Source organism: Megalobrama amblycephala, linkage group LG18 (genome assembly GCF_018812025.1).
Source record: "Megalobrama amblycephala isolate DHTTF-2021 linkage group LG18, ASM1881202v1, whole genome shotgun sequence".
Lineage (NCBI taxonomy): Eukaryota > Metazoa > Chordata > Actinopteri > Cypriniformes > Xenocyprididae > Megalobrama > Megalobrama amblycephala.
The window spans coordinates 2,078,709-2,106,689 of NC_063061.1; the positions used below are offsets into that span (position 1 = coordinate 2,078,709).

Genomic DNA, 27,981 nt, shown 5'->3' on the forward strand with positions numbered 1-27,981 from the left:
ACTACAGTAGCCACGACCCAAACTCTCAGCCTGCTACAGTAGCCACGCCCCAAACTCTGCCTGCTACAGTAGCCACGCCCTAAACTCTCAGCCTACTACAGTAGCCACACCCCAAACTCTCAGCCTGCTACAGTAGCCACGCCCCAAACTCTCAGCCTGCTACAGTAGCCACGCCCCAACTCTGCCTGCTACAGTAGCCACGCCCTAAACTCTCAGCCTACTACAGTAGCCACACCCCAAACTCTCAGCCTGCTACAGTAGCCACGCCCCAAACTCTCAGCCTGCTACAGTAGCCACGCCTTAAACTCTCAGCCTGCTACAGTAGCCACGCCCCAAACTCTCAGCCTGCTACAATAGCCACGCCCCAAACTCTCCGCCTGCTACAGTAGCCACGCCCAAACTCTCCGCATGCTACAGTAGCCACGCCCCAAACTCTCAGCCTGCTACAGTAGCCACGCCCCAAACTCTCTGCCTGCTACAGTAGCCACGCCCCAAATTCGCTGCCTGCTACAGTAGCCACGCCCCAAACTCTCAGCCTGCTACAGTAGCCACGCCCCAAACTCTCCACCTGTTACAGTAGCCACGCCCCAAACTCTCCGCCTGCTACAGTAGCCACGCCCCAAACTCTCAGCCTGCTACAGTAGCCACGCCCCAAACTCTCAGCCTACTACAGTAGCCACGCCCCAAACTCTGCCTGCTACAGTAGCCACGCCCCAAACTCTGCCTGCTACAGTAGCCACGCCCCAACTCTGCCTGCTACAGTAGCCACGCCCCAACTCTGCCTGCTACAGTAGCCACGCCCTAAACTCTCAGCCTACTACAGTAGCCACACCCCAAACTCTCAGCCTGCTACAGTAGCCACACCCCAACTCTGCCTGCTACAGTAGCCACGCCCTAAACTCTCAGCCTACTACAGTAGCCACACCCCAAACTCTCAGCCTGCTACAGTAGCCACGCCCCAAACTCTGCCTGCTACAGTAGCCACGCCCTAAACTCTCAGCCTACTACAGTAGCCACACCCCAAACTCTCAGCCTGCTACAGTAGCCACGCCCCAAACTCTGCCTGCTACAGTAGCCACGCCCCAACTCTGCCTGCTACAGTAGCCACGCCTTAAACTCTCAGCCTACTACAGTAGCCACACCCCAAACTCTCAGCCTGCTACAGTAGCCACGCCCCAAACTCTCAGCCTGCTACAGTAGCCATGCCTTAAACTCTCAGCCTGCTACAGTAGCCACGCCCCAAACTCTCAGCCTGCTACAGTAGCCACGCCCCAAACTCTCTGCCTGCTACAGTAGCCACGCCCCAAATTCGCTGCCTGCTACAGTAGCCACGCCCCAAACTCTCAGCCTGCTACAGTAGCCACGCCCCAAACTCTCAGCCTGCTACAGTAGCCACGCCCCAAACTCTCCACCTGTTACAGTAGCCACGCCCCAAACTCTCCACCTGTTACAGTAGCCACGCCCCAAACTCTCCGCCTGCTACAGTAACCACGCCCCAAACTCTTGAGTCTGCTACAGTAGCCACGCCCCAACTCTGCCTGATACAGTAGCCACGCCCTAAACTCTCAGCCTGCTACAGTAGCCACACCCCAAACTCTCAGCCTGCTACAGTAGCCACGCCCCAAACTCTCAGTCTGCTACAGTAGCCACACCCCAACTCTGCCTGCTACAGTAGCCACGCCCTAAACTCTCAGCCTACTACAGTAGCCACACCCCAAACTCTGCCTGCTACAGTAGCCACGCCCCAACTCTGCCTGCTACAGTAGCCACGCCCCAAACTCTGCCTGCTACAGTAGCCACGCCCCAACTCTGCCTGCTACAGTAGCCACGCCCTAAACTCTCAGCCTACTACAGTAGCCACACCCCAAACTCTCAGCCTGCTACAGTAGCCACACCCAACTCTGCCTGCTACAGTAGCCACACCCCAACTCTGCCTGCTACAGTAGCCACGCCCTAAACTCTCAGCCTACTACAGTAGCCACACCCCAAACTCAGCCTGCTACAGTAGCCACGCCCCAAACTCTCAGCCTGCTACAGTAGCCACGCCCCAAACTCTCCGCCTGCTACAGTAGCCACGCCCCAAACTCTCTGCCTGCTACAGTAGCCACGCCCCAAACTCTCCGCCTGCTACAGTAGCCACGCCCCAAACTCTCTGCCTGCTACAGTAACCATGCCCCAAACTCTTGAGTCTGCTACAGTAGCCATGCCCCAAACTCTCAGCCTGCTACAGTAGCCACACCCCAAACTCTCAGCCTGCTACAGTAGCCACGCCCCAAACTCTCTGCCTGCTACAGTAGCCACGCCCCAAACTCTCAGCCTGCTACAGTAGCCACGCCCCAAACTCTCTGCCTGCTACAGTAGCCACGCCCCAAACTCTCAGCCTGCTACAGTAGCCACACCCCAAACTCTCAGCCTGCTACAGTAGCCACACCCCAACTCTGCCTGCTACAGTAGCCACGCCCTAAACTCTCAGCCTGCTACAGTAGCCACGCCCCAAACTCTGCCTGCTACAGTAGCCACGCCCCAACTCTGCCTGCTACAGTAGCCACGCCCTAAACTCTCAGCCTACTACAGTAGCCACACCCAAACTCTCAGCCTGCTACAGTAGCCACACCCAACTCTGCCTACTACAGTAGCCACACCCAAACTCTCAGCCTGCTACAGTAGCCACGCCCCAAACTCTCAGCCTGCTACAGTAGCCACGCCCCAAACTCTCAGCCTGCTACAGTAGCCACACCCCAAACTCTCAGCCTGCTACAGTAGCCACACCCCAACTCTGCCTGCTACAGTAGCCACGCCCTAAACTCTCAGCCTACTACAGTAGCCACGCCCCAAACTCTGCCTGCTACAGTAGCCACGCCCCAACTCTGCCTGCTACAGTAGCCACGCCCTAAATTCTCAGCCTACTACAGTAGCCACACCCCAAACTCTCAGCCTGCTACAGTAGCCACACCCAACTCTGCCTACTACAGTAGCCACACCCCAAACTCTCAGCCTGCTACAGTAGCCACGCCCCAAACTCTCAGCCTGCTACAGTAGCCACGCCCCAAACTCTCAGCCTGCTACAGTAGCCACACCCCAAACTCTCAGCCTGCTACAGTAGCCACGCCCCAAACTCTCAGCCTGCTACAGTAGCCACGCCCCAAACTCTCAGCCTGCTACAGTAGCCACGCCCCAAACTCTCAGCCTGCTACAGTAGCCACGCCCCAAACTCTCAGCCTGCTACAGTAGCCACGCCCCAAACTCTCAGCCTGCTACAGTAGCCACACCCCAAACTCTCAGTCCAATGAATGGCATACTAATAGTAGTCAATGAACAATAAACTGGGTTAAGAGAATGAATTTTAACATATAAACCTATAAGATTTTTTTCAAGAATTGCACATGATCATTCTTATAATTCTTACAAACTTAATTTTAAGAAATGTCTTAACTACTTGAAGAATATTTTTGTGAATCCGGCCCCTGGTTTTCAGCTTGTTTTGTATGTTTACTCTTAGTAATAACATGCACTTGCTCCACATAGTAAAATAAATTCTGTTCATTAAAATGTATAATCACAATTACAGTATTCGAGAGAAACTGATAATTCTGATGACATAATTCAGATTTTTGCAAATTATTGGTTGTGTTGACAAAGAGTGTTTTTCATCCTGCAGGCATGTTACGGGATCTTGAAGGTGCCGCAGGGTAACTGGCTGTGCCGAACATGTGCTCTTGGAGTGCAGCCCAAATGTTTGCTCTGTCCCAGGAGAGGAGGAGCTCTGAAACCCACTCGTAGTGGAACCAAATGGGTCCACGTCAGCTGTGCCTTATGGATCCCTGAGGTATTAAAAAACTAGTCTGGGGATAGTAGTTATAAGTAGTGTTCAATTTTAGGGATGAAAACATTCTGGTTTTGTCAATATATACTTGATGAAAATATGAACAGAAACCCTGACTTTTTGGCTCAGTTTACTTGCTAAGAAAGACTAAACCTTCAATCAAACGACAGAAGGCATGGAGTAGATTGTGTTTGACAGGTTTATCAGCAAAGTTTTGATCATGTTGATCATTTAAAGGCCTTATAAATTTGCATATCAAATATGATACAGTAGCTTTATGGGGTTAAATTGATCATAACAGCATTTGCAGCTTTTTTGGTTTGGTTTGGAAGCATCAGGGCATTTTAAATCACTGAATTATACATTATAATAAGGAAAAACAATCGTGTTACTTGGTAGGAGGTAGAATGTTCTGCAGTCACACACATTTCCCTGTAAATGCGCAGTGCACTTATCCAACTAATTGATAATGAAATTCAGTGGATTGTTTACATTATTGATTTTATTGATTTGTTGCAGCCCTAGTTGAGTTGAAATTCACTTTTGATTGAATTTTCCCTTACAAATGATTGCCTGATGAAAGATGCAATAAAGTATTAAAAGCAGAAAGGAAATCATTGGTCATGTCACTTAGCCTTTCACACAAAGCTTATTTTTGTTAAGTGCTACAGAACATATTCACACTTATTCAACACAGGAAAATTGTGATTAGCATTCAATAATGGATGAATTCTAATTGAAATATTTCCCCCGGCTCGCTTTGTCTTGTCATGTGATTGAAAGGAAAGCTGGAAATTTGAACTTGTTTGGTCAGATGGAGGGCAAGATGTATTTGTAAAGGCGTGACACATAGACCCGCACATTTAGCGCATAATTTTACATGCTGAATATCCAAAGGAGGACAAAAGAAGAATTGACAAGAAGATAAGGATTCAAAGAGGGAATTTTGAAAAGCCTGGCCAAAATGGGTATTCCAATAAAATGTACAGAAATTGAAGAGCGAGGCAGTAACAATAGACGAATGATGAGGATGTAGAAAGCCACAAAAGCGAGTGAAAAGGCTCACAGAAATCAGCGCTGTGCTGATGAATAACTGAATGAACACGAGCTGAGTTTCCACAGCTTACAGACGCAGTGAATTCGTCTCTATTCCCAATTTCTGCTAATTTGATCTGTAACACTTTTGAGAGGATTGGGGAAATACTTGTGATGCAATGCAAAGTGTAATTCCTTGATAGGCTTCGTGAGACTCATTTATTTCATTTTTAAAGAATTGAACTTGAATCTAACATGAAAGTGTCGCCCCCAAAAGATGCTTTCGCTCATTGTGCCTGCTGTAGATTCTGCTGAAAATTTCTGGGGAGATTTCTGGTTATAATATCGTATCATCCCCTAAAAAAGTAACTAATTGCGTTACAGTTGGTCATATTCCTTATATTCACTGTAAAGCCAAGCTTCGAAGTTTTAAAATGAAGTGTATATGAAGTAAAGTAATGATAACATGATGATAACTCTGCAGAAACCCCTGTTACCTGGCCGCTTTGGGTTTGAGGGGTTAATATCAATGTTAAAAACATTTCTCTTCATACTTTGATCAATATAAAGTTAATGCGCCCGTGTTGTATAAAAGTATTAATATCTGTTTTTTGATCTATGTATAATATATATGTGATGTATTAAGTAAAACTGAAATATTCATCATGACTAGTCAGCCATCCCTAATCTGATTACGTATTGTTTTCTGACTGTTGTCTTCATGTTGACAAAGGTGAGCATTGGCTGCCCTGAGAAGATGGAACCCATTACAAAAGTATCACACATCCCGGCCAGTCGATGGGCCTTGTCCTGTAGCCTGTGCCGTGAACACACTGGCACATGTATTCAGGTGAGAGACATGCTGGATTTGAACGTCTGACACATTTGAAGTCAAGAGAGCAGAATAAGTTGTGACACAGCTGGTGCAACCGGCTGTGAACTCAAGAATTAGATCAGTCTGATTCATAAACAAGTCATTTAGAACAGGATCAGCTTTCATTTGTTCAAAAATTCATGGACTGTTTTACTTGGAGAGCTTGGGTGGATGTCATGTTTTTTTCAGGAATAAAGGCTGTAGGCATGTGACGGTATCAAATTTTCATGTTGCGATTAATTGCTGAATCTTTTATCGATATTGAAATAAGTTGCAAAAAAAATAAGTATTTTTCATTGTCAGTTGGGTAATAATGAATTAACATGTTAACTAATGATGGCTCAAAGTTTTACTGTACAATAGCAAATAATCAGAACATTTCTAATCATTAGGGCATGCTGTAGTCCAGATTAAAATATAAAAATGTTTAAGTTTGAAAATAAATAGCCTATTAAGTCTTTTAAGTATTTGGTGCTGAGATGAACAACATTGAGATTACAAAAAAATGAATGGCTGTTTGAGGCATTTTTTCAGTAGCGCAGTTGCTTTGTTTTTGCTGGGTTTCCGGGGTAACCGCTGCATTTCTGCTGTTCCATCAGCGCTCTGCTGTCAGAGAGTGAACTTAAACTTTCATTCAGCGCGTCTCCTTCACTCGTTCAGCCATGTGCTTCTCATGCATGCTGGGCTTGAGCGCGTGTCCCTTTGACGCAGAATACAGCAGTGTTGTGCATTTTATATGGTTGATGGGGAAATTATTCTTAAATGCATTATAAATCTTTTTGATAATAAATTGTTATTTATGGTATTTTGAAGTGCCCACGATGACAATATCGTGCATATTCATAAACGCCGCTCTAATTATTCCGTTCTGTTTGCACAGTGCTCCATGCCATCCTGCGTCGTGGCCTTCCACGTGACCTGTGCGTTTGACCACGGACTAGAGATGCGCACCACTCTGGCGGAGAACGATGAGGTGCGCTTCAAATCGTACTGTCTAGAGCACAGTAGCGTCTCGCGCTCAAACAGTGGCGCTAGTGCAGACAGGCCCGAACCACGGCACGCTGGGCAGGATCTTCCAGGGATCTCTCATTCAGATCGTGCAAAGCAGGAGCAAGCAGAACGGGAGAAAGCCAGTCAACGCAAGCAGAAGCTGCAAGAGCTTGAAGACGAGTTTTACAGATTAGTGGATCCCAAGGATGTTGCGGAAAGCCTTTCCCTGCCAGATGCTCACGTGGACTTCCTCTTCCAGTACTGGAAACTGCGACGAAAGGCCAACTTCAACCAGCCGCTGGTGACCATCAAGAGGGATGAGGTGGACAACCTCGCCCAGCAGGAGCAGGATGTTCTGTATCGCCGTCTGAAGCTCTTCACTCACTTGCGTCAGGATCTTGAGAGGGTGAGTGTATTTGGGGTCATTGTAGGCAAGAAATTGCATGTGAGGGCCCTGGAATGTAGATTGTAAAAGGCGCTGAAGGTGTAACATTACACCATCATGTGTTACAGAAACATGCTAACAATTTCAGTGACTGGTGTGTTTTCTTTCAGGTCAGAAACTTATGTTACATGGTCACACGCAGAGAGAGGATCAAACACTCTTTATGCAACCTGCAGGAGAAGATCTTTGCCTTGCAGATTCAGCTCTTAGAGAAGGACTTGGATGGAGGTATGGAAACTCTTCACAACTATCTCTTATGTTTTTCTTTTGACATTTTGATCTGCCGGTTTTGATTGATAGCTAAGCTGGAAATGCACAAAAGTGAGAAGAATATGAGAGTTGTAAGCAGTGTTTGGGAGTCAAGTTCATTTACAGCTAAAATAGGGTTCAAAATAGACCCTACAAAAATGTTTTATTTTTTCCTTTTTAAACAAGTGGTCAGCGAAAGAAGGTGCTCAAACTAGCGCTAGGCGATAAACAATATCATACTGAGATAAAATATATCATATGCGATAACATATATGCGATAAAATATATGTTGATAACGATGATAAGCTCTTGGCATTTTAACTCTATATGGATTAACCTACCAGTCTATCACATATCAGAAGTAAAACGTGACAACATCCAGTCAGTATCCAAGGAGCCGGCGAGGAAAACGAAAATGAAATTGAATTTTCGTTACCCTCCAAAGCTAAGGAAATTGTTGAAAAAAAAGGTAAGAACGCATTACACAGAACGCGTTATTTGCGAAAACAAGAGATGAAGATCAATGGAACAAGCTCTTAATACACGGTTTCTTAAACGTTGAACTTCTTTTAACTTGAACACTGCGTTTTTAAAATGCAGTGTCATGCATGCAACGCTACAAAAGACGCGAAAGACATCCGTCTAGCACGTTTACATAGAAAACCAATGCAAAAGCAGTGCAGTGGAATGCAAAAACACATTTTGTGATCCAGCCCAGACGGTCTGCAAAATATGTCGACAGTCGGGTTCCAACCAAGGTGGGAAACTCAACAAACCTTTTCCATCACCTGAAAAGATACTATCCCAGCGACAACACCAAGAGTATGAGAATGCGGTCCCATGTTAATCTGTGTAGCATAGTGACCGGTTTACGATGTTTACATTTCTCCAGGGTTACCGCGGGGCCTAAAAAGTCTTAAAAGTCTGAAATCAGACTCCCGTGATTTTTAAGGCAATTAAAAAGTCTTTCTGCTAGGCATTAAATTTTAAAATGGTCTTAAATCTGATAAAAAAAATATGGTTTTAGGCTGTGTAGCACCAAGTCTTTGGTAGTATCCAGTTTGCAACTTGACTGTGTTACGTATGTCTTTTTCTTACGTAGTATGTCACAAAGATGAGTCGGTGTGGATGAGTCGCTTGGAAGACAAGAGCGGGCAAATTCGAGCAAAATGGGAAAGTGCAAATTTAACTCTCAATAGCTTGAAGATGAACAGTTTCGGAGATAAGTTAGAAGTAACTAATGACAGCAATGGAGCCATGTGCAATTTATGCAAGACGCATAATTTGGGTACAATGGGAATTAAGGTGAATTACGAATTATTTCGATTTTATTTTATTATTTTCGATTATTTCGATGCATTTCGTGTGTGCTATGTCAAAGAGGCATCCGCGCTCTTATGGAAACAACCCAATACAGATGAAAAGCAGGAGACGCGCTGAATGAAAACGCACATTCGCTCACTGACAGTAGATGGCGCTTATGGAACAGCAGAAATGCAGTTGTTACCCTGATAACCCCTGTAAACAAAGCAGCGGTGCTACTTTCTGTTTCTGAACAGTATTTAAATGTTCCAAACAGCCATTCACTCATTTCACGTCATTTGATCAGTCACATCACATCCAATTATGCATAGATTTGAACTTTTACTAAGCACTGTTACATGTTTTAGGGTGTTACATAATGTCAGGTGTTTACTATTTTTATAGTATACCAACTTGAGTACTGTTTACATAGGCGTTTTTTTTTCCTGTAGCCAGCGGAAAGAACTTAAAATACTCTGTAATTTCTGGTCATACATATAAGGAGAAATACATCTTCCGAAACTGTAAAAGTCTACTTTTACTAGTGTACACTCACAATAACAATAAAACTCTGTGCTTTTGTAAAATAAAGTAAACAAACAGGGTGCGCTTTCTGCTGTCTAAGTCTCCATGAATTTCTTTCTGAAATGCGTCACAAACATGAACTGAAACTCAGTGAATACTTGCTACAAAGACATGAGAAACATGTCTATGGAAAGCTTGTCTACTAAAATAAAATAAAATTGAAAACAAATATTCTCAGTTTATGTAATCCATATGAAACCTCATTACATTATAACCTATATCACATTATGAAAACTCATTACGCATAACCTCCCTATTTTTAATATGACCGCGCGCAGTGCAGGCTATTCATACGGTAATCGTCCATGTGAGCCATGCGAACCTGTAAACGCCCCCATCAACCTCGATAAACAAAGCATCAAGCTTCATCAGATTCTTCTGCTTTTCATTGAGTTTGGAAGAAGACACACTGTGAGGAATAAGCCTTGAATTTACCTCAGAAGAAGAAGAATGCAATGCAATGCGCGGCTTGATCCAGCGGTGGATATCTTTTCTGACGAGTAAGTAGCTCATTATTACATTAGCTACCGTGTTATTTTTACATAAACTTGTACACATTTTACTAGTTGGGCTTTTCCCTGTGAAATCAAGTGAAACTTTGAAATATAAAATATAAGCAACCTTTCTTTGCATCTATTATCATATAAAGCTTTTTTTTGCTCTATAATATTAAAACAATATAAAAGTAATAAGAGTGTTTACACTGTAATATGATGAATGTTATAGTCTAAGAATGTTTAGACTAGTGTTTGAAATACTGTTTGCAAATATCAGCTCAAACTTAGATGTTTATAAAGTGATAATGTTGCTTCTAAAGTATAAAATGACTTTTGTACTGCATATATGACAATAAACACAAAGCATGCGTGCCTCTATTACTACAAAAATCATGTTTTTGTTATAAGTGGGTAATATTAATAGTGATTACTAATGCAATAATATAGTTGCTCCTGATATCAGCATGTTTACACGCCCCTTTTTTTCTTTCTATTTTTATTTTTATTTATTTTTTTAAATACAGGGACGAGATAGACACCACTGATGAGTCCTGCAGACTCAAACTTTCACACGAGTCTCTTCAAACTGTTTTTTCTGACAGCGCCATACCAACATCGGCAAGTTTTTCAACTAAATTGAACTAATATTCTACATGAACATGGTGAATCACTGACTAATGATGGTGGGGCAGTTTTTTCTTCAGTACATGGCAAAAGAATCAGCAGACACACTGGAAATACCAGGTATGGTTTACTTGTATCAACAGTTAAACAGGAACTGTTTCCAGGGATGGCACAAAGGTGTGTGACAGTTCAGGAGTCTATGTTTAGATCAGTGTGCTCAATAATGTGCATTTGGTCTTCAGTATGTATTGATTATGTTGTGTGTAAATAAACTACAAACAAAGAAAAACCCATTCTTTTAATCTCCTCATATTCTTTCTTTGGTTTCTCACAGTCACATTTACCTTGATAGGCCCATTAGGGGAGGGTCTTTGTGTTCCCAGGTGTGAATCACATCAATATTCATGGCCATTGACACTCCCTTACATACGGCCATTCTAACACAAAAATTGTCTTGTAAAAAAAAAAAATTATGAATATATTATTTTATGTGAATGCGTGGGCATGATGATTTTCACATCGTTTTTCTAGTAACACCTTTAGGCTACAAGATCCAGTTCTCAAAAGTCTTGTGAACACCTGTTCAGTATGTGTTTTATGGCCTTATTTCAGTGACTTAAAAATATTTTTTTACTAACCATGCATAAACATTGTTTTCTCAAAACAAACTTTTATTTTATTGTATTTTATTTTACTTTTATATTATTGTAGCAAAGTTTGTGCTGAATACAGTGTAATCAGACTTTAGCCATGAAAATGTTATAATTAACAGAAATAAGCAAAATTATCAGGGCATTTCTTCGGTATTAAAAAGGTCTTGTCTTAAATTTAATTTTAAAAAATGTGCAACAACCCTGTTTGCACTTTCTACTCTTTTTTTTTTTTTTTCTTCTTTTTTTTTTTTACCTCAAAGTAATTTCAGACATGTAAAACCAGTGCATTGTTAATATTTTTGAACTTTTTGTACTTTGTGTTTTGCTTATGCTCACCACTCTTACAGTTTTGCCATGTCCACTTATTATATATTACAAATGAGACAACGTGATGCTAAAAATTAATAATCTGTTCATCTTGAATAATCTGTTAAATATCTTTCTCTGTCTGTAGTTTTATTATATGAAAATTCCTGCTTTACAACATTATACTGTGAAGTTAAAAACCTTGAGATGAAGACATTCCCTTATCTCTAAATTACTTGTGAGGAGACAACACAGCATATAATATAAGATTAAACAGAAAAGCAATATAAAATGAAAAATAACAGAAATATGAATATATATTAAAGTAATGTAGTTAAACAACATAAATTAAGTACAACACAGATTGCATAATTGCATTTAAGATCAACTTTTTATGTTGTGCATCGGAGTACAAGTAAATAATTAATAATATTTGTATTAATGGAAAACTGCATGTAAATAGATGTGAAATGTGAAGAGGTTTGCTTATGATGTAAACATCTTATTTCCCACTCTTATTATTATTATTAATAATCATATTATCAGTGCACATGTAAACAGTATTGCCACAATACTGGAGTTTCTAACTTTTATATGATACCTTGAAAAATATCGATATTCAATACCATTTTTGATACTATGAGGAAAAACTGCTATATAGATATTTTCAATATTACCTTGATTACGTTCTTTTGAACTTTCTATTCATCAAAGAATCCCGAAAAAAAAAAACATTTGTACACGACTGTTTTCAACACTGATAATAATAATAATAGTTTCTTGAGCAGCAAATCAGCATATTAGAATGATTTCTAAAGGATCATGTGACACTGAAGATTGGAGTAATGATGACGTGGACGATTCAGCATTGATGCAGCAATAGACCATAATTGATTATAGCCTACTGACGTTTCTCTGACGTCATTTGTCACATAAGTGCTTCTCGCGCTAGTGTAAAATGGAGGAGGGAGGTGAATCACAAAAAATGAGTAATGAAAAATACACCCACTATTTGAACTTGTGAGAGCGCATGTGAGTGTGTGAGTGTGTGCGAGTGTCTGTGAGTGTTATTGTAACTTAAGTACACTACTTGACAGGTTCATGCACTTTTAGTATTTACTAGTGTTTATTAGTTCTAAATGCTCCTGTCGTATGCTGTGTTCACACTTAAATTTTGTTTGATGTTTGCTACATTCAGAAAGTATACTTTCTTAGAGCAGATAAAATAACAATCTGACTGCTTGTATTCATTGACGAAAATTTAGCCATGGGCAGTAATATTGAAAATTGAGGATACAACGCATCGTGATGCATCGTGGAATCAAATTTAATCATTGACATGATAATCGAATTGAATCGTGAGACCAGTGGCGATTCACACCCCTAACTGAAATAGAAAATAGTTATTTTAAATGTAATATTTTACTATATTACTGTTTTTACTGCATTTTTGTTTAAATAAATGCTGCCTTGGTGAGCAGAAGAAACTTCTTTTAAAAACATTTAAAAAAATAAACTAATATTTCCAGACTTTTGACTGGTGCTGTATATGATGCTCATGCCCTCCAAATAGACATCAAATGAGTGTGATTTATATTGCGCCAAGCAAACTTTTTTTCATGAATTTGATGCAGTTGAGGGCAGTAATAACTTTAATTTGGCTTGTTTCTTTTATCAATGTTGCAAACATCTTCATCTCATATTTTTTAAATGAATGAAACCGAATTTTAAGTACCATGTTCTGTCATCTATTACTCAGTTACTTTTCCTGTTGTTTTAGGTTTTTACCGTGGTATCATTTCAGTATTGGTATTGAGATCATTTAATCAGGTATCGTATCGAAGTAAAAATTTTGGTATCGTGAAAACACTACTACAGACAAACCTCTCTTGACAACATCACATTCGAGCAACTATCATTAACTGGTGCAGAGATTTACTGCAGTAATATATGGTTGTGTTGCATGACATTAGGTGGATGATTGCAGCCTGTGTAGATTCAGTAGTATGTGATATTCGTCTTATTTGTGAGATGAATCAGGGTTGATTTTCCTGGGGATTGTTTTGTGATTTCCTGGTGTCTTGCTTATAAACAGCCCAAGCTGTCAGTGCTAGTTCAAAAGAGTAATTTTATAAATGAGTAACCGAGGTTTCTGTATGATTACTGAATGAAGAGAGAGATTACAGCAAAATATTCCCTTACATTTACAGGAAAAATAAAGGACTGTAAGGTGTTAAAGTATTTCTGTCTTACAACTGTGGACAAACAACCTTGATTCATTATACTACTTATTATTTTTTCCACAAATAATTGTAATTTTTAAAATAAACAAATTAGCTGGTAAGAAATCTGACTGGCTGGTAATATTAGGCATCTAGCTAACCAGCATAGACAGTAGTGAAAATTACAGAAAGTAACAGGGGAGACACTAATCAATTTAACAATGAATAACTATGGCAACTAACAGTGGAAACACAAGAAACAGGAACTAAAACACAGGAACTGAACACAGGCAAAACAAGACAAATGAATATCAAAATAAGAGTCCTTGAAATTAGAGACATAGGGAATTGTGACAGAACCCCACCCCCACCCCACTTATTTTTTTAAATAAGTAAATAAAAAAACACCAAGGCAGAGCATAAGGTGCAGGAGACGACCAGGGCAGAGCAGGTGTAGCAGAAGACCACCACAGTGGAGCAGGCGGAGTAGAAGACCACCACAGTGAAGAAGAAGACTACCCCAGTGGAGCAGGCAGAGCAGAAGGCTACTACTACGGAGCAGAAGCCCACCATGTCAGAGCAAATGGGAGTAAAGACCCTCACGGCGGAGCAGAAGGCCACCACAGCAGAGCAGACAGGACTGAAGACTCTCACAATGGAACTGAAGACCCCCACAGCACAGCAGATGGTTCTGAAGACCATGGTGGAGCTGGCGGTACTGTCGGTGCTGGATACCATGGCAAAACTGAAGCATAGAGCACAGAGAGATAATTGACGGCCTCAATTGCCATAACTGGGAGCTCGGCGAGTTCAAAATCAGCTTCCATGGCCATGACAAGATGCTCAGAGAGTTCATAATGGGCTTTTGTGGCCGTAAAAGAGAACAGATAACATAGAAAGTTCATAATCAGTCTCCGTGATTGTGGCTGGGCAGACATAGATAACAGAGAGGACAGGTAAAACACAGAGTTCAGAGTTCTGAGACCAACAACTTGGGGGCGCTGGACTTGGCATGCCAGCTGCTCGCACTGACCTCAGTTATGGATCCATCGCGAGACTTTGGCTTGGCGGACATGACTTCACTGCAAAAATTGCTGTTCTTAGAGTTTTTGTCTTGTTTCTAGTCAAAATATCTTAAAGTTCTTAAATCAAGAAGCATTTTCTTGACAAGTAAAAATTATTTTCTTGTTTTCAGGAAAAATAAATCAAAATTAAGCACGTTTTTCCTTAAAACAAGCAAAATAATCTGCCAATGGGGTAAGCAAAATAATCTTAGTCCAAACTGAAAACAAGATTATATATCTTATTATTGGTTTGAAATAAGATTATTTTGCTTACCCCATTGGCAGATTATTTTGCTTGTTTTAAAGAAAAACTTACTTAATTTTGACTTATTTTTCCTGAAAACAAGAAAATAATTTTTACTTGTCAAGAAAATGCTTCTTGATTTAAGAACTTTAAGATATTTTGACTAGAAACAAGTCAATAACTCTAAGTAAGAACAGCATTTTTTGCAGTGTTGATGAGACTCTGGCGTGATAGGTTCTGTGGGATTGCAGGATTCCTTGTCCAGTAAATGATGAGCTGTTCAGCATTAAGGCAATGTCACGGTATTCAACCAGGGAAAACTGGATCTTACCCCCTGGCATCAACGACAGGATTTTCTGCTCAGCTGACTGGAGTGGCTCGAAGGGCACTCTCTGTAATGCTGTTGGCACCAAGGAGAGGTCCCAAGAGAGTACGAAGTGTGAGGAGGATTTAACCTTCTCGCACCCCTGAGGAACTTGACTCTCAGGTCATGTTTTCCCACGGATTTACCATCTACTGCATTGTGATGTGCCGCAATAGCAGCAACATACACTTTCAGTGTGGAGGGAGACAGCCATCACTCCAGTCTTTCCTGCAGAAAGGAAAGCATGGCTCTGATCGAGCATCTTCGGAGGTCTTCTCAGTGAGAATAACACCACTCGACAAACAGGTTCCACTTCAAGGCCCTTGTTATGGAGGGAGACAACCTTCACTCCATCCCTTTTCAGAAGTTCTCTACTGTGTTGCTGAAGAGGCCGGCCTGGGAGATCGGGGAGTTGAGAAAACGGTATTTGTTGGTCTCCCTCATATCTGCCAGGTTCAGCCAAAGATGCTGTTCCTGGACCACCAGAGTGGACATCATCTGACCCAAAGAGTGCTCAGTTACTTTCGCCCCTCATAAGGCAAGGTCCGTTGCTGTGCGCAACTCCTGCATTGGCCCCAAGTCTGAACTACCCTCGAGCAGCTCTTAAACTGGCTTGGTTTGATATACCTGCAGGAGAGCCATGGCGTGCAGGGAGGAGGCGTCCTGTCCAGCAGCTCTGTAAGCCTTGCCTGTGAAAATGGGCAAAAACTTACAGGCTTTGGAAGGGAGATGCAGATCACCCCACCAGGTGGCAGTGGTCTGCGGACACAATCGCATTGCTACAGCATGCTCCACCGAGGGGGATCTCCACGTACCCCTTGACCGACCCATCATCGAGAGTAGTGAGGGAGGAAGTGGCACCAGAGAAAGGTACCTTCCGAGGCCTTGATAACCTCTTCATGCATCTCTGAGAAGAAAGGCATCGGAGCGGGGTGCTGATGGTCAACGTGGGCCGCCCCAAGATACCAGTCATCCAGCCTCAAGCGTTCAGGACACGGTGGAGGCCTCGACTTGAACCTGACGCCATCAGCGGCCCAAGAAAAAAAGGCTGTCAGCTCTGGGTCTGACTCGACTAATGCTGCTCTCCCCGAAGGAGGTAACACAGCCGGGTCTTTATCCCCAGAGGACTCTAGTGCAGCCTCCGATGCAGCGTTTGACATCAGATCCTCCAATGGAGCCCTGAATGAAACACTTGGTCCCCCTTGAGAAGGACCAGCAATCTCATCCAGAAGCTAGATCGGGGTATAGGTGAGGGGACTCCACCTCGTCTGAGGTAATCGAGTCTTGACCGCAGCACCGAGATGGTTATCTTCCCACAGTGGGTACATGACTCATCCAAGAAAGCCCCCTCAGTGTGCTTTAAGGCTCTTTTTAAGCTGTATTGGAACACACAATGAATGCAGAGCTACTTCCTGACTCGTAGTTTTAGTAACTCGAACAGATGATTGCAGCGGAACAACAGAAGTGCTCGGCTCTGCTCAGCAAATGTGCTCAGCGAAAAGCTGAATGTGCAATTGCACACGCTCTTCCTTATATACCTGCTTCGCGGGCAGAGTGCGCGATGCAAATCTCGCACGCCAATGTCCATTGGCTCATTTAGCTTGCACTCGAAGGTGATTTGGCTCTCAGGCGAGATCCCAATTCGTCAGTTCAGTTCTGACGTAACGTCGAACGTGACTGACTGAAAGGGAACTAAAACACAGGAACTGAACACAGGCAAAACAAGACAAAAGCATATCAAAATAAGAGTCCTTTAAATCAGAGACAGGGAATTGTGACTCGTAATTGCTCTTTTACAAATATGGTTATGTGCACTTTTCACACGTTTTAATCAGATATGAACGCGGTGTTGCGCAAAATGTGTAAATCACATTGTGATTGTGCTATTTCAGGTACAATGTACTAGAATATGGACAATGAATAACTGAAATATAAAGAGTTCACGATACTGTATTTCATAGTGATGTACTTATTATAATATTATTGAGCCAGGAGATCTGCAAGGACAGTTTTCAAATGTTTTACTGTAAATGTAGATACATGTTTAAATGCTTGAAATGTTAGAATATTTTTGTCTAAACTAAACTTAGATTCAATTTTATTTATTAAATTTGACAAATTAATATGGCATGAAATACTGACTAAATTAAAAGAATATGTTTTAAAATGAATTTTAAAAGTAAATGCATTTGTTGACAGCCGGGTTTGTTCTTTACAATGAACAATAAAACAGGTTGCTGTTTGGTTTCGAGTTATGCCTTGCGCTCTCTTGTGGACTGTTGATTTATAATCTGGTGTTCACTGATCTTTTTCTATAACTCAGTGCTTCGCAAACCTGTCCTGGAGACACTGCACAACATCACTGCACATATTGTGATTATGGGCTTCTGAAGCAACAGAATAATTGGGTATTCGTAAATATAGAAGTAAATTTGTAAATATATCTAGCCTTAGAAGTAAGCATAAGGCGTATTTATGCGTATGGCCCCGACTACACCACTGATCGCATGTCTTCCTTTTGTCCTCAGTTCAGGTTTTACAGTCTTCACTAATGAGCTGATGATCTAAATCAGGTGTTAGATTGGAAAAACATGAGAAATTTAGGGAAAATGTGTGGTGACAGGTTTTAGAAGCACTGGATATGTATTTTTCATATTTAATTGAAAATTTCTAATTTATTTTCTCAACTATGCCAAGGAGGATTAATTGCTCATTTTAAGTATATTGCATACTCTGTTTTCTGCACTTTATAGAAAAAACTCTGAGAGGGGAGAAGATTCATCGCAATGGAGTCAGGGAACGAGTAAAAGAAAGGAGGAAGAGCAGTCCAGAAAAGAAGGACAAATGGAGATCAGACGACAACTCTCTATTCACACAGCTGGGTAAGCAGAAAAAAAAACTTCTGCTGTCTGAGATGAGCCTGAGATGAGCACCTGTTGGAGATGTGAATGTTTGGGGTGATGGTTAATTCAATTAGATTCAAAAACTTTTTTATATATATAAAATCAGAATGGATCAGTTTGGTTTAGTACACTGACCAGCAGCACAATTCAATTGTGCATTTAAAATGCATTTTTAAAATACTTCCTTTAATGTTTCTTAAGCAAGGCAAACTACTTCAGAGTAAATACAGCAGGTCTTCAGTCTTTATCGCCACGTCATTTTAGGATCTCACAGGTGTAATTTATGTTAGTCATATTACGTTCTAAAGAAGAACAACAGATTTGAATATTTGGTTATTTAGACATTTTTATTGTCAAATTCAATGGGATGCCTAAAAGAACTACTGTTTGCAGTACATTTTCTATGTGGCAGGTTAGAGTTTTAATTGCAAGAACATTTTTAACATACACTGCCCTCCAAAAGTTTGGAAACACCCCTGGCAAAGTGTGGTTTTGGACAATATCAGCATAAATCCTTATCATTTTTTGGTGCAAATACATTAAAGTAACTTGACATTATCATTGAAGACCAGCAATAATAATTTTCATTTTCATAATAATGGCAATATATACATGTCAAAGTCAGACATGCCCCTTTGCCAGCTGTGATGTTGGTTACTGGTTTAAACTTGGCCCAGGTTTGTAAAAGATTTTTGGGTCAGCACACCTTAATAGCTTCAACAACTGATTGGTTCATTGTATTCTAAACTTAATTGGCAATCAGAACCCAGTGTAGGTCAGATAGCTGCTAATGCTGGATATTTTGATGAATCGAAAATTTAAGTGTGTTGTCCCTTATCAGTGCAAAATTATCACCAATTAAAAAGGATTCATGCCAATATTGTCCAAAACCCCATTTTTCTAGGGCGTTTCCACACTTTTGGAGGGCAGTGTATATGTAAGTGATTGCTAGCGTAGAATACCTTTTCAGGAAACATTGTTTTCCTCCTAAACATGCAGTGACACAACAGGTCAGTTTTTAATGAACATCTCTTCCGCAGGTTTCTCCAAATCCTTTCCACTGGACGGGTCACTGTTTGACAGCTGGCTGGCTCAGTCCGTTCACATCACGGCAGATAACATGCTGAGCCAGTGGTCTCTATCCGGAGAGAGCGACGACCCGTCCGCCAGCCTCCTCTCAGACCAGCTCCTGCAGGGCGAGGAGAGCCTGCTCAGCCTGATGATGGACCACTCCATGAAGTCCACCTGGAAAACACCTCAGCTGGGCCGCAAGGCAAGGGGTGGGCCACGCAGCCGCAGGAAGTCTGTCTCACTTCCACGGATTGGATCTGCAGTTAAAAGCAAGGTTTGGTCTGAGGACCAGCGGCCCAAACGAGGAGAGAGAACGCGCCATCTCCAACACCATCACAACCGCGGCGAGGGCAGGTCGGACCCTCTGCAGCCAGCCATCTCCAAAATGGACTCGTGCCACATTTCCGAGGAGCATGGCTCTTGGGATGGCGGCACTGGGGATACGGAGAGCGGCAAGCGTTCGCAGATGGCCTTACGTCTACGTCTACCTAGACAGGGCAAGTCACGGTCTAAGAGTGAAACGACCCAGGCCTCGCTGCAGAACAGCACATCTGCACCGGACACTGAAACAGACGGCTATTTCTCTGATGCAGAACAGAGTGACAGTGAATTGCGCTCATCCAGCCGAAAGCTGCGCTTGCCCCAACTGCATGCTGGGAAGGAGCAAGTAGTGCGGCGAAGCGTGCTCGCCTCCTAAAACTATTGGTGTCACTCCTAGTGCTGTTTCTGTCATCAGTAGGAGACTTGGTCTCTCTTGACACATCCGTCTCCAGACCTTCTTTTCTTGTTTTATCTGTCAGAGTATATTAGCCAGTCGCCTACATTTATGCAACCATAACCATTTGTGCTTGAAAAAACGGCAAGGAACAAGAAAAAGTCTAAATGAACACTGTCGGATGTGTCCTTTTGGGAAGCAATAGGATCTGTCCTGGAGCAGGGACAATGACGTGGGCATTATAACGTCTGTTCAGGTTGTGTTTGTTTTGAATGAACATGTATGTTGTGTGTCTCCAGAGGATGTGGCTACTTTAAAATGATTTACAGAGAAAATATGACGCAAATAAGCACAAATAGCCGTTGGGGAATGTAGCACACGCGTCATCCGCCTCATTCGCTTTGAGTATAGACGTACCAGCATCACGAGCGTGTACGTGTGTGTACCAGTGGACAGATCTGAGCACAGTTGGGTCAATCTATCTCAAGTGGTCCAAAAATGGTTGCTTGACCATTTTTATTTTCCTCCAGATTTCCATTAGCCGTAGCTTTTTAACCAGCTCGATTTTTTTTACTAATTTTTACAGCCAATAGAGGAGTTGCATTTGTGAAAATTCTCAAAATTGAAATGTTCTGCATGTTGCACGATAGATCATTTGGGAGCACAGTTTCGTCACTGCAGTTCTGTACGCAGAAAAACCATCGTCGAAGACGCCCTTCGAAATGAAACGCAGACATTTATGTTTGCAAGCCATTAAACGGACAGACTGGACTGATGAAACCTGTTGCAATTATGCTACTATTAAAGCATGAATTTGATGTAAACAATACATCTACATAATATTCACATATGTGGTTCATAGGGGGCAAAATGTATTTTGTAATATACCCTAAACATCAGTTTTTGTTTCAAGGAGCTTTAGGAACGTCTTGAGTCAAGATAGTGAAGACAACCGCTGTGGTCAAACCAAGTAAAATACACTTAAAAAATGGTGGTTTTGCAATACCAATATGAATAAATTACAAATGGTCAGGCAACCTCCACCGGACCACTCGTGATGGTGTGACCCAGTTAAATCTAAAACCCCGATTTTGGGGTCTTTTTGCAAGATTCAAACGTTTTCTTCCACTTGTTTTGGTCCATTTCTTCAGAAAGAACTGTTGTCATTCTCCATTCAAGCGTGCCTTCTGTAGCCCCCCCAAATCAAGCTAATAATCAGCATGTTTAACCATTTTAATACAACGATGGCAATCAGAAATGAAAACCTGCTTGGTCCAAAAAGCTCGTATGAAAGTGTCGAGGCCGTAGATGTTCTAGGTGCCTAGAAAACAGCATCCAGCCAACAATCGATCCTGCTTTAGCAAAGTGCTGTTCTTGAACCAACATCAGTCAGTCAGTTCTTCAGTCGTTTACTGACATTTGTGACGTCTAATGAATCAACTCACAGTGTTAATCTCAGGGTTAAAGAGAAGAAGTGATCGCAATCATCTGAAAAGTTTAAACCTGTACATTCTTTGGCAAAGCTTCACGTGTGTTGAGAGGATCTTCTCACGGTATAATGATGATGAAACACTGAGTTTCTTTTCTTTCTTTCTTTTGTATGATGATGCCAAAGAAAAGTAAGTCAGCATATACTCCGAAGTGGATGTAAACATTGTGTCTGGATCTTCTGAAGATCCCGACCTGCACTGATGTCCACTCGTACACTCCTGGATCGCATCATCAATCGAGCATCGTCCTCATCAGTGATCACATGATGGGCCACAGGAAGTCTGATGCTCTGTCCAGAAATGTTTTGTTTATGAGACAAAACCAACTGATATGTCGCGTACGTGATGTGTGTCAATGAGCGGAGTGTGTGTTCTCTCTGCAGACCTGAGGGAACAACTAAGGGTTAGTCCACCCAACAGAGGGTTAGTCCACCCAACAGAGGGTTAGTTCACCCAACAAGGACAGTTCTGTCACCATGTATTCAGTCTCATGTCGTTCCAAACCCGTATCAGTGTTCCTTTCCATTTAATGAAGGTAAATGGGTCCAAAAAAAGACAAACAAAAGAGTAGTCAGGAGTCCATGCGCCACATTCCAAGTCTTTATTTACTGAAAACCTTCCCTTCCACCATAGATCTCCAGTGTGCTGTATTCTAGTCTTCTGATAAACAAGTCTTTGTCATTCTCTGTACCATAGAAGAGTCATACGGGTTTGGAACGTCTCCACGGTGGATGAACGACGACTGAATTTCTTCACTCCTCGTTCTGACTCTTCATTGGCTTAAACCGTGACGGCTGTCTGCTGTATCCGTACAGACCACAGACAGCGACCTGTACAGATCTCATGTATCTTAGCTGCTTTAATAGGGACTAATCATAGATGCTGGTCATTTGCCGTTCTCTGGTTCAGTATGCACCAAACGCAGACATGGAATACTGTGCCTTTAGTGATCTAGTTTCAGCCACCTGCAAGAGTTCACGCTTCTTTATCATGCTTCGCTGCCGTTCGTGTACCAAAACTATAACATATACTCTACGTAATCTCTGTAAATGTTCAGCTTCTGTGCAATCATTTTCTTCCCACATCATAAACAGGACAAGAATGACAGAGTAGGTCTTGACACTTGTATTTGTTGGCAGATATGTTGTTAGTGAGCTAAACACTTCGACATAAAAGGGGAACTAGTCTTTGCACTTGTTATTTTTGTCTTTACTGCTGGCTTTGATTCAAAACTGCTGGCTGCTGGTAATCAACAAGGGGTGTGCGATATTGACAAAAAATGTTTCCGAATTTTCTGCTAACAATAATTAGATGATGTTTTGCTGAGTGGGTTTTTGTCTTGGCTGATTTAGGCCTGACTCACATAAACATATTCTTCATTTTCTGTTTCGCCGAAATGAACTCTTTGATTAAAATTTCCATTTAAACAGCATCTGAAGTGGCATTAGATGTATTTACACAGACTGTGTGTAATGCAGTTTAGAGGTGGCATGAATTAATTTACACTGCAGTTGCATGAATAAAGCAATAATGTTTAAAAATAAATTAGGGCTGCACGATTAATCGGACGATTAGAAAAAAAACATTGAAATCACACTTAAACGATTTGGCTTAGTGCGATTATGAAATCGGGATTATTATTTTTTTATGCGCGGTTTATCAATGAACTATGGCTCCAAATGCTAATCCATCTGAAAGCACTGAAAGTTTGAATCGCTTATAATGTGTTTGAAAAAACAACACGTGTCAAAACATCTTTCCAGACATGAGAAGCATTTATTAACATCTTGTCCAACAAAAGACAACATTTAATAACATGTTTTTACTCCAAACTCACTTCATAACGACAGTTGAGCGTCCTTCTGTGAGATGATGTGGCTTCTTACACAGAATAAGGCAGTCGTGTGTTCATTATCAAAATGTTTCAGTCATGTTTAATCAATCTTCTGTTTATTGAGCGACAGCGATAGTATGGGATTTCCTGGAATGACGCGTGTTCTTTTTCGGCAGCAGGGCATATTTGCAGTTTCTGCACAAGAGCGCCCTCTGGCTTTCAGATAAAGAAACATTTACTACTGATCACAGAGCTGTACAGCTCTGACAAGCTGCGCATAAAATAATTCGCAGCTTTTGCTTCGATTAAAATTGCGATAAATCGTGCAGCCCTAGTATAAATGTTAAAAATTAAATAATACTTTAAATATGAAACTAAAAACCCCAGTAGGTAGTGGCAAGTCACTGTCTAGATGAGTGAGTCACTGAATCATTCACTCATTGCTCAGAAACTCAAAACGGTTCTGCTTTGGCTTTGTTTAGAACTGTCGTCGTTAGTGAATTAGAGCAAAAACGGACAATACTGTGTCTAAAATGTAACTCATTTAATATAAAGTTCTTGTCGGTTGAATTTTATAAAATCAATATCACATTTGCAGTCGTGCTGATATTTGGGAAAACCGCACACTTGCTCATGTGACATTGCTTAACTGTATCGTGATATAAATATAAAAGACAAAAACTTATACAGAGCATTTTTTGCCCCTACATATTTAATTTCAGGGTCATTCTGACTTCATTCTACTAGGCTACATCACAGTGAAAGAGTTCTCTCTCAAGACTGTTCAAAGTGAGTGACATACTCCATAATGTCAGCTCACATTGTTAAAACAACAATTAATATCGTAGACGACACATCGCACACCCCTTTTCTTGTGGTTTGAGTGGTCTGTTTTTAAAAGCATGCGGTTCGGCCTGAGAGGACACCTTTGTTCTTGCCCTCTCATCCATGGAGTAAAGTTACAGGGAATCTATGATTGGCTGATTATGAACTCCTTATTGCAAATAGTTGAATCTCAAAGAAATGGCTGAAGAAAAGTCATATTTCATCCACTGAAATAAATTATATTTTGCATAAAGAAAATGAAGCCAATTTTTAGGAACATTAAGGCTCTTTTATTTATTTTTTTCACATACCCCCTTCACCCAAATATCCTTCAGTGTTGTGGTTTACCTCTGGCTGAACCTGCGTGCACGTCTGTACCGAAGATGCGTTCAGATGTGGGCCAGTTCAGTGATGCTCTGAACTTCTGCAGCGCTTTAGAATCCCATCATGAAAGTCCAACAGCAGCTTTTGCTGTCATATCGAAGTCTGAACTCGCTCCAATGACTTGTTTACTGTTCAGTGAAATCCTAAATGAATAAAATCAGGCAGAGGAGAGGTAAAGCACTAGCAGGCTGTAGTCTATTAAGAATCACTTGTGTCCTGTAAATCTATCGACATCTTCCGCTCGACACGGTTACGATATGATGATATGAATGTTGCAGGGGTTTATCCTTCTATGTTCTTTGTTTCAAAGAATGTTGTGCCATTTGTTTATAGCAGAGAGAACTATTGAACATAAAAAAAAAGAAGAGCTATTTTAAATTATTTTAGGTTTTTTTTTTTTTTTTTTTTTTTTTTTGCTATATTTATTTTCTTGTATTGGAAATCTTTATAGAAGGACAAAAGTATTTTTCATCAGTGCAAAAACCTATTTTTCCGTTTTGTACATTTTCCATGTTGAGCAGTCTTTAGAGCAATATAATGTTCATGTGACTGTATGTGCATGCTGTTTGTGATGCCTTAATAACAGCTCCCGTCCCATCATCGCCAGCGCTCGGCTGTGGTCGACCAGTGCAGTCAATAAAGCTGTGCTTTCTGTCTACACGTCTCTGTGTTCTGTGTGGCTACACCATATGTGCAAAACACAAGTATACCCCAGTATAACAGAAGCTTTCATTAAGTTTTTAGTGAGGGGGATTTTACATTAGCTCTTTCTTCAAGCTAAATTACACCAGAAGGTGGCGACAAGTGACTGTCATTCACATGCACGTATTTACTAAAATCTGTATGCAAATGTTTTCACATAGAAATCATGATTTATTAATTAGTTCACTTTCAAATTTATTTTTACATGATATTTTGACATTTTATAATACAATTTAGGACCAACTGAAAGCACACATCAGCATCCCTACATCGGACTGGTATTCCTTACTTATGGGTCACACTCATACTCCCTGGAGGTCAATGTCTGAAGTCAAGTCAAGCTTTATTTCATGAGTTCACACTTGCATATAATCAGATATAATATAAAATATTTGCATTTGGCATGCTGTCCGAGAAGAGGGCTCTGAGCGTGAAATTTGGCCCAAATCTGGAGCACTATTCCCCACCCCCATCCCTGGCTGGGATGGGAATTGAAAGTGAGGAGTTTGGGTGGAGGAGGGATGCTGGAAAATCTGTCATGGAACAGAGGTAAGTCGCCTCTATATATAAGCCTCCTCTCGCTCTGAATGAGTAGATTATCTGAGCATGCTCCCCCAAACTTTCTTAATAAAACAATTTAGACTCTAGATTTTGTGGGGAGTAACAGTATGACCTAGCAGAAGCATTTAAGTTTTATTTCATTCAGTTGTAGGAAATTATTTACCATCCAGGGCTGCATTTCCCAAAAGCATCGTAAGCCTAAATTGATCGTAGAACCATTGCCACCAATGGAGCTACGATCAACTTAAGCTTACAATGCTTTTGGGAAACACAGTCCAGGTCTTGATTTCATCAAGGCATTAAAAGAGATCAATAAATGCAAAAGAACCAGCACACTGCTATTTCTGCTAAGTTTAAAGCGATGATCTAATAAAATTAATTTCTGCTTGAGATCGTCAGTGTAGCAATGATAATTAATGGTATTTTTCTCAAAGATGGAGCCTAAAGGAAGCATGTAGAGGGAAAACAAAAGAGGTCCTAGAATAGATCCCTGTGGGACGCCACAAGAGATAGGCACAGAAAGTGAAGTGAAGGGGTTCACCCAAAAATGAAAATTCTGTCATTAATTACTCACCCATGTGTCAGGATCCACTCATTGTTGTAATCATACTTTAGATTTAATATTTTCACATGGAATTGATGTTGAGGCTGTTGAATTTCTGCAGCAGAGCGATGACATCTCAGATCATTATCCAGTCTAACCCTAACTCCATTTAGGCTAGGCTGCAAAACCAACTCCTTCTTACAAATATGGTAGAACTATCCCTTCTACCACTAAAGATTGCTTTATAAATAATCTTCCTGATTCCTGAACTCCTCAGCGTACCAGACAGCTTAGAAAAACTCGATGTTGCAACAGAAACTATCACCACTCTTTTCTAGCACATTAGACACGGTTGCTCCTTTGTGCTTAAAGAAGATTAAGGAGAGCAGTCCGAAGCCATGTTATAATGAGCAGACCAGAAAATGAAGCACAAAACTTTTTTGCATTTATATCAAACTTTTTAGGTATTTAGCATTGCGTGGAAGGATAGTATTTATGCCTACAGAAAGGCCATAAAACTGCTAGATCTGCTTACTTTGTAATTGTAACTACTATAAGAAAACAAACACAACTGTAGGTATTTATTTGATACAGTGGATAAATTGACAAGAAATAGAGCTTCATTAAGCTACACAGCAGTAATGACTTTATAAATTTTTTACTTGCAGGACTGATACTATCAGAGAGTAAATTATAACCATGCAACTGTCTACTACAGTATCGCATCAGACAGTGCATTGTAGACCTCCTGAGGAATAATTCCAATCCTTTTTTGCTATAGAATTGCCTAAATTTGTAAATCATCAAAGTCAACAACATGTATGTTAGACCTTATACCGATTAAGAGATGCTTCCAGAAGTCATAGTGTGCTTCTCAACATTCAAATTGATGCTTCCTCGTTTCTTCATTTTTTCTATATCCTCCAGCCTGTTGATGACACTTTTAAGTGATGCTCAAGTGATCAAGAACATTCCAATATACAAATAACTTTACCTTCGATTCCTCCGTCCTCATTTTCTTTCCTTGCATCCTCCCTTCATATCCTATGGGGGGTGGAGCTGAGACACGAGGAAAGGAAACGAGGATGCACAAATAAGAAATGAGAAGCACCCATAGATCCTCCTAATATTATTAATTCATCTTTGTCTTTAGGATATGTACAAAAACTTTTAAGATGGCTGTTATTAAGCCTCTCATTTAAAAAACACAACTCTGATCTCAAATATCCCTTTTCTGTCAAAAATATTAGAAAAGCTAATATCCCCACAACTATGTTCCTTGTTAGAAAAAAAATGGTATCTGCGAGGATTTCCAGTCAGGATTTAGACCGTACCATAGTACTGAGACTGCTCTCATTAGAGTTACTAATGATTTGCTCTTATCATCAGATCGTGGTTGTATCTCTCTATTAGTGTTACTGGATCTTAGTATCAAATGCAGCACTATCGATCACAATATTTTTTAAATAGACTTGAAAATTATGTTGGCATTAGTGGAATTACATTGGCATGGTTCAAATCATACTTATCTGACCGTAATCAGTTTGTAGCAATAAATGAAGAAGTACCATATCAATCACAAGTTCAATATGGAGTACCGCAAGGCTCAGTACTAGGACCGTTGTTTTTCACCCTGTACTTGATGGTCTGTCAGTTTGAACAAAACTTTCAAAAG

General features: G+C 41.0%; 1 protein-coding gene across 2 annotated transcripts in view; it reads left to right on the forward strand.

The window, feature by feature from the left end:
- jade2 (jade family PHD finger 2) overlaps positions 1-25,155 on the forward strand; it is a 37,962-nt gene extending 12,807 nt beyond the window's left edge. For both annotated transcript variants that reach the window (XM_048166850.1, XM_048166849.1), the window contains exons 7-12: positions 3,659-3,826; positions 5,592-5,708; positions 6,613-7,128; positions 7,278-7,395; positions 18,031-18,159; positions 19,221-25,155. In XM_048166850.1, the coding sequence (XP_048022807.1) occupies positions 3,659-3,826; positions 5,592-5,708; positions 6,613-7,128; positions 7,278-7,395; positions 18,031-18,159; positions 19,221-19,948 (1,776 nt within the window). In that variant the 3' untranslated portion in view covers positions 19,949-25,155. The remainder of the gene's footprint in view (positions 1-3,658; positions 3,827-5,591; positions 5,709-6,612; positions 7,129-7,277; positions 7,396-18,030; positions 18,160-19,220) is intronic.
- The last annotated feature ends 2,826 nt before the right edge of the window (positions 25,156-27,981 follow it).